The sequence below is a fragment of the Etheostoma cragini genome, chromosome 23 (genome assembly GCF_013103735.1).
Source record: "Etheostoma cragini isolate CJK2018 chromosome 23, CSU_Ecrag_1.0, whole genome shotgun sequence".
Classification (NCBI taxonomy): domain Eukaryota; kingdom Metazoa; phylum Chordata; class Actinopteri; order Perciformes; family Percidae; genus Etheostoma; species Etheostoma cragini.
The window spans coordinates 19,264,312-19,276,794 of record NC_048429.1 but is presented as its reverse complement, the minus strand read 5'-3'; the positions used below and the strand labels follow the sequence as shown (position 1 = coordinate 19,276,794).

The following is a 12,483-nucleotide window of genomic DNA, read 5'->3' as shown; positions in this document are numbered from 1 at the left end:
ACAAACAAATAAAAACGACATAAATGGGACGCAGCAACGGCCATGCCAAACAAAGGCGCCATTTTTGAGTCTTGGGTTAGTGGGTATCTCGTTCCCATAGTGTCGTAACCGACGCAGTTCAAGTTCCCCTCGAAGGGGATCGTCTCGGGTTTCGTATGTAACCCTTGTTCCCCGAGATAGGGGAACGAGACACTGCGTCGGTTCACCGCCCCTCGCCCCGCCTGGAGTGCCTTGCTTCATAGGAAGAGCTAATGAGCTATGTGCCGGCGTGCTTATATGCCCCTACGGTTATGCCGTCACATGCTACCGTTCTCACTAGGACCAATATGATTGGAGTAGTTTTCATTCGCATTCTGCCCTGTCATGCATAAAGGTGTTCCCCTTAGGGTCGTAACCGACGCACTGTCTCGTTCCCCTATCTTGTGGAACAAGGGTTACATAATGGCAGCGGATGCGACCTAGAGGAAAAATATTACTCGCGCCCTAGAACCCTGTGAGCTAACGGAGACTAACTAGCACCGTCTAGCACTGGTCCCTGCTGTTGTCTGTGAAACAACACAGACTGGGCAAAATGTTGTGTTTACTAGTAAATAGGTAAACTTGAGACCGACGTATAACCAACTGCTATCTGGTGAATTTTCCTCCCGTTACTCTGTCCTCTGTGACTGTCTACATCTAGAAACTACGTTGCGTGGTGCAGGGAACAACTTTGACTGGCTCATGATCATGTGGTCTACGGAGCGGTAGATTGGCTTTGTAAAAACACTCAGCTTTCTATGAAATAATGCATTTAAAATATAATCGCTCGATTATGCAAATTTGATCGTGGGAAGCCAAAATCGTGGTCGTGATAAAAATTTGATTAATTGTGCAGCCCTAATTACGAGTCAATGAGAAAGTCATGATTTCAGATGATTTCCAAATTTTAACTATTGTTAACGATGGAAATAATGGTTTTAGTTTGAAAATGGTGTTTTAACAAAAAGCACTTTTATGGAACTGAAACACTGAAAATAATTGTAACCAGCCCAGTTCCCATCAGACAGCCAACCCTGGAACTTATGTGCGGATATACAGATGTGTGTAAACCACATGTGTCCCTTGTCCATGATCAAATTTTTTTGTTTTTTTAACGCAGAAAGTGTCCAAACTGAGGCAGAGACGCAACAACCAAGCTGTCCTCTCATTCATACAGTACACACATCACGCACACACACACTGTCCAGAAGCAATGCTGAATGAAGCAGGATGTCTGCATGAAGCAGACAGATGAGTCCTTTTCCTACTCAGATGCGCTGAGAGTCTGCGTCTCAGTACTCCACAGTCACTGCTTTGGTCTTGAGGTATTCCAGTAAGGCGTCCTCTCCTGTGCACCAGACCAAAAAAACAATATTCACTGGGAATAAAGGGTGCTAAGGGACATATTGTGGGACAAAATCAGAATGAAATCATATCTGCTCATTAACTAAGTCCAGTCCAATAGTTGGAACGGTTCATTGTTACAGTAATACTAGCTTCATTAATAAACACTTTTTTAAGGAGCTCGAGGGTAATCGGACTCTCAGAGTGACTGCAGGTCTCTCTGGTAACCTTCCTGGGTTAAGATGAGTTCCTTTATGGTAAATGAAAGGCTTGATCTCACCAAGTAGCTCTTTCAATCAAATCCTAGCATTAATGGCAATGCTGCTGCCAGTTCTGCCGTTGTTTACCTTTTTCTTCTTCTTTTAGCCCGTAGAAAGAGCAAAGCTTTTCTTCATCAGCGCCACCTTGGTCAATGAGAACACTTCAACGATTGTCGCGACCACCAAGCACGACAGGCGCTCTCAATGCGTCCCATAAGGGTACGCTGGCGGCTAGTGACAAAAGGTCTTAACTCTGATTTTCCACTGGGCACGTCTGTGCTGAGTTACGGCTGCGCCGCTGTTTTGTTCCGTCCTCCGCCACGCTCCGTACCACACCGGGAGCGTCTTGGAAGCAGAGCGTCTAAGACCTTACTTGAACTAGGGCTGTATTTACAGAAACTTCTTAACTTGCAGATCTTAAATTACCTTTCCTTCGTCCAGGATATTGATAAGCTGTCCTAACTTTCACTGATCCACCAGGGAGTGTTGGCTAACTTGAATCCAGTTTTTTCAAGCCACTGTGACCTGCTTTGGAGAGGTTATCACAATACTCTCCCAGTTCTAGTGCGATTGTTTTTGCTCCATTTTTTTTCAATTTATGTTCCAGTATGTTTCAACAAGAAAAACAACGGACAAAAAGTTGTTTAGCTCGGCGTGATGGAAAAAGTAGCGTTGGATGTTAGATAACAGACATAAAAGCTGATAACCAGTGTTTTGAGTATTTAGAATTTCCTAACCTGGGATAAGATGGGATTCCTAAAGTTAGTTAGGACTTGCTACTGTAATACCAAATTGGGAGAAATACTATCTTCAAGTGGAACTACTATGCTTTTCCATTCATTCATATCTATAATGCCATTATGTTGGATTGTCATGTTAAATGTGGCCAAAACAAACAATGAGGTCCACGTATTTCAGAGAAATCCCCCGTAAGCTAAAATGTTCAAATTTTCGGGGACAAAAATCTGCAGTAAAGTCAGAAGGTTTCCAGCAGATTCCAGCGGATTTCAGGCTGAACAGGAAGTCACAGAAGCACTGTGGTCCGATTTAGATTTAATAAACTTTTATCAGATCCATATATCAGCTGGTACAAGTCTCCAGCATGACAGAGTAGCTCTCAAAATGCTTTACATGCAATCTGTCAGATGTTGTAGATCTAAATAAACAGCAGACTGTAGATGATCCATGATCTGAACAGATTTAGTCTCTCTGACTTCTACATGTCACCATCAGACACACAACATGTGTTCTGTACATAATAAGCCTTCAAATCAAACAAATAGCAGTTAAAATCGCTCTGATTCAAAATCAATGAAAATGCATGCATTGGATGTTTTACGCCAAGCCTCATCCTAATCTGTTCAAATGGTTTTGACTGGAATGAGTTTTAAACGAGTTTAGTTTATTTAAGTCTTTTCTAATTCACTCATTGTTTTTTAGAGCAAGAGCCCCTTTATTGCTGCACACTAAGATTATCAATAATTCCTCCTGTTTCTGGGTTTTAGTTATTTGAAAATGGGATCTTCTGCAGTCCCTGCAATATTAAAGAATTTGTGAATTCAGGATGATATTTATTTGTGTGTGCAAATTTTAATTCTCAGAGGTTTACTGTGTATATAATGTACTTGGTCCATCAGTATATGTTTGATATCCCATCAGTTTTCCAATGTAAAATAATGTTAAAAGGTGGTTTAACTCCCTCTTGTGATCATTGTCCTGAAGCTCAGGGGGGAGAAAAATAAATAAACTGTACCGTGTGTACCAATCTGTCCACATGGATGTAAATTGACAATCTGTGCCCACAGTTTAAAATCTGTCCCCAGAGATTGTAAGACCGTGCCCAAAGCTGATTTATTTTTCTCTTCTCGGATCCACAGGCCTGGTTGCTTTATTTCGCCCGATCTGGCAACACTGCCCCTAGCATATAAACATGTCCTAGTACATACACAAAATACAAGTATGAACCTGAAAATGCTATATAATAGGTCCACTTTAACTTTAGACTTAAGATAGGACGTTTCTCGGATACGGCCCTTGGTCTTTTTGTGTAAAATCAGCAAGTTCCCCTTTTGTCTCAGTCAATAATATTACAAATGTTAAATCAAAGTAAGAAAACATCTGTCAATCCAATGTCATGACATTCATGCCTCTACTCACCGAGGTCTTTGCCAAAGCCGGACTGTTTGAAGCCTCCGAAAGGTGAAGCCACATCGGTCTTATTGTAGGTGTTGATGAATACTGTTCCAGCCTCCAGCCGCTCGCTCACATACATGGCCTTGTTGATGTTGCGGGTGAACACGCCCGACGCCAGGCCATACTCAGTGTTGTTGGCTCTCTGCAGTACGCCGTCCACATCGCTGCGGTTTGCCAGAGGTACAGAGGACACCGGTTAGTGACTAAAACCACACTGCAGCAACTCCAGCAAGATGCTTTATTTTATGACTCACCCATCTTTAAATTTGGACACCACCATGACGGGGCCGAAGGACTCCTCCTTGGCGATGAACATGTGGTCCTCCACATCAGTGAAGACAGTGGGCTCCATGAAAAACCCTGAACAAAAATAACCAAATTGGTGATAAGCAGAGGTGTAGTGGTAAAAAAAGAGGTGGGTAAACTATAAATTCTGTGACCAGGTGGACCACGAAACAATCACCAATAAGGTGGGTCACGGCCATATATATATATATATATATATATATATTAAAAAACCCTATTGATTTTCTCCATAAGAATTTAGATTATCAGCCATAATGTCTAAACCATCTGAGGTAGACTGACCCAGTTTCTGATCCTGATGAAGCTAGAAGTCTGTATGATATCAACCTTGTAACATTATAAGAAAAACAATGATCCCCTGTCTCACGTAGAAAAACTACATTACCAAAAATCCTAAGCGTAACAGCAACGTTTCTGATTGGTCCAACTCGCTGTTACCATGGAAACGTTTACCGTACCTAACGTAACAGCTAACTAGAGCGACAACAATAACTAGCTAGCGGACTAGCAAAGGGAGCTTTTGTCACTAACTTTAAGTGGCCAGAGAAAGAAATAACATCCAGTTATTATCAGACAATATATCCTGAAACATCCAGTTATTATCAGACAATATATCCTGTAACATCCAGTTATTATCAGACAATATATCCTGAAACATCCAGTTATTATCAGACAATATATCCTGAAACATCCACTTATTATCAGACAATATATCCTGTAACATCCAGTTATTATCAGACAATATATCCTGAAACATCCAGTTATTATTAGACAATATATCCTGTAACATCCAGTTATTATCAGACAATATATCCTGTAACATCCAGTTGTTTATCAGACAATATATCCTGAATTTCACTAATGGGAAAAGGTAGCTAGGTGACCTGCAACGTCATGTCTGAAAGGGGTAGGCTAACCTAATCAATGCCATGGCTTTTTGAGTCAGTGGCATGAATCTGCCCTTAACCAAATTAACCTCAAAAACATTTAGTTGAGTACTGTTTTCCAAGCTCCCTCATTTTGGGCTTCTTTTCGAGACCATTTGCTGGCATCAGGAGGAGGGCTGCTGTCTTGTCTTTAAAAAATGACGGATGTCCATTTTTAAAACCCATCCATCATTAACTACATGAGACATGTAGCCTAATGTAGGATAGTGTGACTGACGAATATTTGACTGCTGCTTACTGCTTGATGTTCTAAGCCCCCAACGTTGCCTTCAAGGCAGCGCTGCGACCATGACTTCAAGGCACCCAACCATTGCCCTATCCTAGTGCCTTCCAGGCAACGCTGCCTGGATGCAGGCAGCGCTATAATGCAGCGCTATATGATAGACTTCGTCTTAGGTTTAACAACCTATGAAACTAATAATGAACAATATGAAACTAAAACAACAGAAGCTTAATTTAGAATGGCTTTGGGACAGAAGGCTATTCAGAGGTGGATAAACGCACTTTGGAGGTGGGTAAACGCCATTTCCGAATTTTAAGAGGTGCATAAACGGCGTTTACGTGCGTTTAGCCTCCACTACATTCCTGGTAATAAGTAGGGATGAGCGAGTACAGCATTATCTGTATCTGTTTACCACATAAACTATCTATATCTGTATCTGTACTCGGACTGGGCAGGGCCTAACCCAGAAGTGGACAGGCTTTAAACCGGAAGTGGGTTGGGTTGTCTTGCAATGGGCGAGGCTTTAACCAGTATGTTAGGCGGGGGCAGATGCTAGGCTCGTTCGAGATGAGCCAGGTCTGCGCAGAATCGATCACCGGCAATCGGCGCCCGTTGCATGCCGGTTAGATTTGTGTCCGACTTGATCCTGACTTGCTCTGACATCATGCACACGTGGGCAACGGAGATCTCACGAGAGCAAGGCGGCCGCAGTTCTGAGACGCAGGCGGCGCAGTTGGTTTTCACCGACTGCAAGAGCCAGGCGGACCCAGAGCATGCTGGGAAACTCCGGTTTCTCAGCTGATTTAACACCTGATTGGTTTACAACATGATGAAGTTTTATATAAACTTTTTATTGTTTTTGAATCGGAGGGATTTTAATTGCTATTTGTCTGATTTAAAGACGTATTCTGAACACATGTTGTGTGGCTGATAGTTATGTTTAGAAGTCAGAGAAACTAAATCTGATCAGATCACGGATCATCTACGTGTATTGTTAATTAAAATCAGCAACAGATTTCATGTAGAACATTCTGAGAACTACTCTGTCATAATTAAAACAACTGAAAACTGGGTTCAAGCGGATATTTGGGTCTTATTATATTTTATTAAATCGGAATCACACCACAGTGATTTTGTTACTTCCTGTCCAGCTTGAAGGCGGCTGGAATCGGCTGGAAACTGTCCGACTTTACCGCAGCTTTTTGTAACCGCCCCCGCTGCTGCCGCCTGCTCTTGTCTTCTTTACAGGCGAGGCGCAGTTCATCTCGAACGAGCCTGCTGTTTCTCTGATCAGCATTGACTTTAATGAAGCAAGCTGACGGTTAAAAATAATATATATCTCCGACGGCAGACGCAACGGGAGTCGCATTTAAACCAAGCAGCATGTCTGAAAGCCCACGTTTGCCAGTAACCTACTGGTTACTATGTAAGTACTACAAACCGAAGTTAAAACCAAACTGAAGCTGAAGAAACCCTAAACGTTAACGGAAAAGACCCACGGACCTGATTGACTGAGAGAGAGAGAGAGAGAGAGAGAGAGAGTGAGAGAGAGAGAGGATTCGCTGTTCTCCGTGTTCTGTGTGTGTGTGTGAGTGAGTCGAGCGTGTGTGTGTGGGTGGGGGGGGGGGAGCGCTGTGACTATCACAGAACGCTGCGCGGTCATTTGAGAGTTTTTATTCACTTCGAGTACAGATATTGACTCGTATTACCCGTATAATAGTTATACTCGGCAAAAGTGCTTTATCCGTACCGGATACTCGGCTCATCCTTAGTGATTAGCTAATGCTAACAATGATGCTAAAGCTTCTACAGAGAAGACCAAAAACAAGACCAAATGGCAAATGCTGAACTGAGAAACTGACAGTCCATCCATAGAAATTGTATAAATTATCATTTTTATAATCGGCCTTTTTCAAAATGGATCGGAGTAAAGAAAACAAGTCTAGGGTTGGCTATGAACCGATACTTTTAAAAAGATGAATATACTGTGTGTACATATATACACGGTATTTGTTCAGCTGTTGTAGTCCTCTACAGTGAATCATAGTCACACTTTACACCGTTTAGCTGTCAGCATTTTAACCAGCTATTACCTAACATTAGGCTAACGTTACCTGTTGCCATGTGTACTGTTAACTAGCGTCACATTCAGCAATGTTTCTGTTGCCTCTAACGTCTGTTTCAAAGCAGCAACTGAAACGAGGTACCGAAAACCGCGGTCTGGTAGATACCAGTTGTTAAGGCAAGGCAAGGTTTAGGTACCCAACCCTAGTCAAGACTCACCAGAATAATATTTTAATATTAAAGTCATTTACAGAGAAAATGTCCAGATATAGACCCTTTTTCACACAAGTCCAAATCCCCATTTCAGCATCTCAAAAAGGAAACGAATTGCAAGCATTACTTGCCATACTTGACTAATAGTATTTTGGATTGTGTTTATGTTAGAGATGTTTCTAATCCCCTAAATACTGTACATTTCATATCATGCATATGTACAATAAATCTTTGCATATCTGCACTAAAGTCTCTCTTAATTGAATTAATATCTTGAATGCAAAATCTGTAAAATACACCAATGAAAAGAGTACCAAAAAATAAAAAATAAAGTATCATATGCCTCCTGTATCCTGTGTGTTCATGTGACCTGACTGGACTGAAAATAGTCCCAGTAGCTACAGACATTGTGCAGCTGATGGTGAGGTGTAGTAGCCCTTCTGCCCAGGGAGGCTCAGTGTGTTTTCTACCTGGCCTGTCCACCTGTTTGCCTCCGTATACCAGCGTAGCTCCCTCCTTCAGTCCAACCTCACAGTACTCCAGCAGCTTGTCCATGTGGGCTTTGTGATTCTGTGGGCCATGGTCCGTGGAGCGATCCAGTGGGTCTCCAATCTTCATCTTTTTCAGCTCTTCAACCTTAGAGGAAAGGGTGGAGAAGAAACACAACACTGTGTGTAAAGGTCCTTGCACACCTTCCGTTTTTTCATACGTAAAAAAATAAATGCAACTTGAGTCAATCATGTTTATACACTGCCTCGGAAACTTTGTTGTGTACAATTATCTGCATTCTTTTGCATCACAAGCATTTTGACACTACAGAGATCAACAGGTTTGTGAAAATTGGTGGTCTTCTTTATGGCTACTGTATTGCTAGCAAACTGCATCGAACTGAGCCACTGACATCCTGAAGTAAACTTTGGATTTGCTCTTTGTTCTCTGTGCAATCTAAGGATTGGATGGACCAAGTACTTTTTCTTTTTGTCTTTTTAAGAAGAGAGAGGACTAAATCGTCCTCATTGCTTGAAGACTGCGTTTTGTGAAAGATTTCACAAAACATTACAGATTAATTGATACGCATTGGACTCAGTGTGCAAGGCTTCTGTGCGTGACCAATTTTTTTTGTTCCTTTTGCTCAAACTGACAAAAGCAAATTGCATTGTGGCAAGTGTAGGAGCCTGTCATCAAAGACTATTATAATTTACAGTACAGTATGTACTTTATTTTTCTAGAGGAGGACTGTGTCAGGGTTTTGGCCGACTCACCACTCGGCTGATGAACTCATCATGAATGCACTCCTCCACAAACAGACGCCCAGCAGCGATGCAGTTCTCTCCCTTGTTGAAATACACAGAGCTCATGCCCTGTGGAGCAGCAGACACACAGACACAAAATCAAGAGCATGCTAGTTGATCCACTAAGCTCACTAAAAGACGTTGAAAACTAAATACATGCAAACAAAGAATTAACTCTAACACTTTAACCCCCTATAGCATTTATAAGCATTATATTAGGGCTGCACGGCTATACGATAACGTTGTATATATTGCAATAACGATACAACTTAAATACAAAAAACTGCTTGTTGAATTTAAAACCTAGGGAAATAAATCATTTCCAAAACTCTTTTACAAAACAAATTGAACATTGAATTGAACATAAAAGGCAGCACTAAAACAGAATGGCAGTTACAATTTCAAGTGCAGTGTTCTACTGATGTTAACTTTTAACGAACACAAAAAAATCTACTGTCTACTGTGCCAGTTGATATCGCAATGGCGATAAAAAACTATATCTTTTGCAGTCCTACAGTATACAGAAAATTATTATTATTATCAGTTTTTAAATAATAATCACACAAAATGTGTTCTTATTATGGAATGTTTGATCATGACCAAGCTTCAGTCATCAGTCAGGGTAGGCTAAAACTAACAAATACTTGGAGGAGTATGTTTTATCTTCTTCTTTGGATTAAGGAATTCGTCTATAACATATCACCAAATAGTGAAACATGACACTCACAATGTCCCTGACACCAAGGGGAGGTCATCAAAGTGGTTCTTCTGTTTGAAAAACTATTCTGAACCCAAACACATTCAATTTCAATCATATAATACAGAGTAAAGAAAGATTGAATCCTCACAATCACGTGAATGGAACCGCACACTAACAGTCAATTGAAAAATGTACCCATTGACTAAGTGCTTCATCACTAACATGGTGTATAGGTGTAACAGGCCCTGTTCACTCTCCCTCTATGAGTGTTGCATTCTCACCATGCGAACGGCCTTGTCCATGTCACAGTCACTGAAGATGATGAGAGGCGACTTCCCTCCCAGCTCCAGAGAAACCTTCTTCAGGTTACTGAGCGCACAGCTGCAACAAGAGATCACAAAGAATCAGGACATGAACTCTCCCCTGGCCAGAGGTGGAAAGAAATGGAATACATTTACTCACCTTACTGTACTGAGTAGTTTTGTTGTGTATTTTTTTATTTTTTTAAGTATTCTAAATAGTTTAAAATGTAGTATTGTCTTTTTGCTACATATCAAATCCCATCCCTTACTTTGACTTACAAAAACCGAAAGGAAGAAAACAATTTGCGCCCGGAACCACTAATGTAATCAATCAGCAACTAGGCTGCCTAGCAGGCATCCACTCTTCCTGTAGGAGAATGAGAACGAGATGAGGGTGGATCAGGCGACAATGGTTCAGAGACTGTTTCAATAAAAATGCAAGCTTAAACACAAAATTCTGCTGCCCAAAATTACAAGAAATCGGCCACATTTGAAAGACGGTTTTTCATTTAAATTCAAGAGGGACAATGCCAAATGTGCCTGCCAAAGGTGACTGAAATCCACAAGTATTAGTTTATTGGTATTTCAAACTAATTTTCCTTTAATTAAAAACAAAATAGTTTGGGATTTATGACCCCTTGTCCTACTTTCACTACATGACAGTAATCCCTCCGCCCGTTTAGAGTAGTTTTTTTTTTATTTTTATGTAACTAAATAACTTTTACTTTAAGCAAATTTGTTCATGATTTAAGATAGTACTTGAGTACTATATCATCAGTGTATTGGAACTTTTACTTGAGTGCAATATTTTAGTACTTTTTCCACCTCTGCACCTGGCAGCCAAATGTCAGGTCATACCTCTTCATGATCTGTTTGCCGATAGGTGTGGAGCCAGTGAAGCCCAGCTTGCGGATGTCTGGGTGGTCGCACAACCGCTGTCCCACCATTCCACCTGGAGGAAAGAAGGGGATTAGCAAGGTGCATTTTGGATCTATAAGAACGCTTTCAAAGTAGGAGCTGCTGCTGTGCTTCCTTTTCTGTCTTTGTCAATGTGATGTTGACCCCCCCCCTTTCATGTCTTTATCTGTCCTGTGAAAATAAAGGCCTAACAGTGCCCAAAACAAAATGCCATTAATCAGCATTTTCACTGGAGTATTTATTACTAAATTTACTAAAACAGGAGGAATGAGTGCAATTTTGGGGACTAGAATACGTTACTGATCGCCTCAGTGAAATTGTTCAGTTGCAAGTGTGTAAAGTATAGCTACAGTGCAAGAAATAAAAGGCTCTAACTGATAAATTTGTATTTGTGGTAGTGTGTGTGTGTGTGTGTGGGATTGACTGAAAGGAAGAGACATGTCACCCAGTGCAACAGTGTGGTTCACTGATGTCTTTTAAAAGTTTTTGGACAACAGTGGAGCTCTATGGCACAGAGGAAGACAATAGGCTTTGATGAACAAAATTTGAAAAAAACAAAAACTGTACTTTTTTGCAATGGTTCCCAACCTCTATGTCAGAAACACACAAGAGGTTCGGGAAATAATTACAAAACAATGAAAAAAAAATTAATCTACACATAATTATTTAGTTTCTTGTAAAATACTGATCCAATTATCCTGGAAATGAGCTTCTATTGATCCAGACTACTCTTCAACTGATGTGTTCATAAATTATAGATACATAACAACATTTGCACAGTTGACTTATGATTTCGGAATCATGCTTTCTTGACTGTAAAGCAATGCGGATCCTGTATTTGTGTTCATTACCTGAGCCTGGCAAAATGTTTATAACTCCTTTTGGAATGCCAGCTTTCGCTGACAGCTCAGCAAACTTCAGTGCCGTCAACGGAGTGACCTGTAATTATTAGAATTAATGTAAAAAACACAAGTCCTCTGACACAACATCTATTTAACCAAAATAGCTGAAATTTTAGTACGATATGTGAGTTGAAGCCAGAGTGTGTGTATGGTGTGCTCACCTGTGCAGGTTTAAGAACGAGCGTGTTCCCTGCTGCAAGGCAGGCAGCACTCTTCCACGCCAGCATCATGAGAGGATAGTTCCATGGGATGATGATGGCACACACACTGCCACAGAAAAAACACACAAACAGCTTTGCACTCAATAACACAATATAGTCCAGTGATATTTATATATATTTAGTAAATCCAGAGCTTTTACCCCAGAGGTTCTCTCTTAGTGAAGGTCAGATTTCGATTGGGCCTGGCTTGGTTGATGGGGATGGTCTTGCCCTACAACAAAGAAATGTCATGTTCCTCTGATTTTATAATCACTGTTCAATGCTTATAAAACTGGTGTGAGCGTGCCAGAAGGTTAACCTACGTGGATTTTGTCACACCAGCCGGCAAAGTACCGGAAGGTCTGGATGGACATGCCTACATGTGTCTTGAGGGCCAGTGTGTACACAGCTCCCGAGTCCATGGACTCAATGGTGGCCAGCTCCTCCTGGTGTTCCTCCATCAGGTCTGCGAGCCTGGATGGAGGAGGGGGAGGATTGAGAAGACGCTCTTTATAAAATGTCAGATAAGATTTGCAACACAACAATCTGACTGGTTTTTGGATCCCCCCCAGATAAAATACAGTAAAACTGCACATTTTAG

The 12,483-nt window shown here is 41.1% G+C and overlaps 1 protein-coding gene across 1 annotated transcript in view; it reads right to left on the bottom strand.

The window, feature by feature from the left end:
- Positions 1-1,067: 1,067 nt before the first annotated feature.
- Positions 1,068-12,483, bottom strand: part of aldh1l2 (aldehyde dehydrogenase 1 family, member L2) — a 34,991-nt gene continuing 23,575 nt past the window's right edge. The window contains exons 13-23 of the mRNA XM_034864138.1: positions 12,206-12,356; positions 12,044-12,114; positions 11,844-11,949; positions 11,632-11,719; positions 10,721-10,814; positions 9,842-9,941; positions 8,831-8,929; positions 8,039-8,204; positions 4,070-4,175; positions 3,780-3,979; positions 1,068-1,366 (exon numbers count right to left, since the gene is read on the bottom strand). Of these exons, the coding sequence (XP_034720029.1) occupies positions 1,311-1,366; positions 3,780-3,979; positions 4,070-4,175; positions 8,039-8,204; positions 8,831-8,929; positions 9,842-9,941; positions 10,721-10,814; positions 11,632-11,719; positions 11,844-11,949; positions 12,044-12,114; positions 12,206-12,356 (1,237 nt within the window). The 3' untranslated portion in view covers positions 1,068-1,310. The remainder of the gene's footprint in view (positions 1,367-3,779; positions 3,980-4,069; positions 4,176-8,038; positions 8,205-8,830; positions 8,930-9,841; positions 9,942-10,720; positions 10,815-11,631; positions 11,720-11,843; positions 11,950-12,043; positions 12,115-12,205; positions 12,357-12,483) is intronic.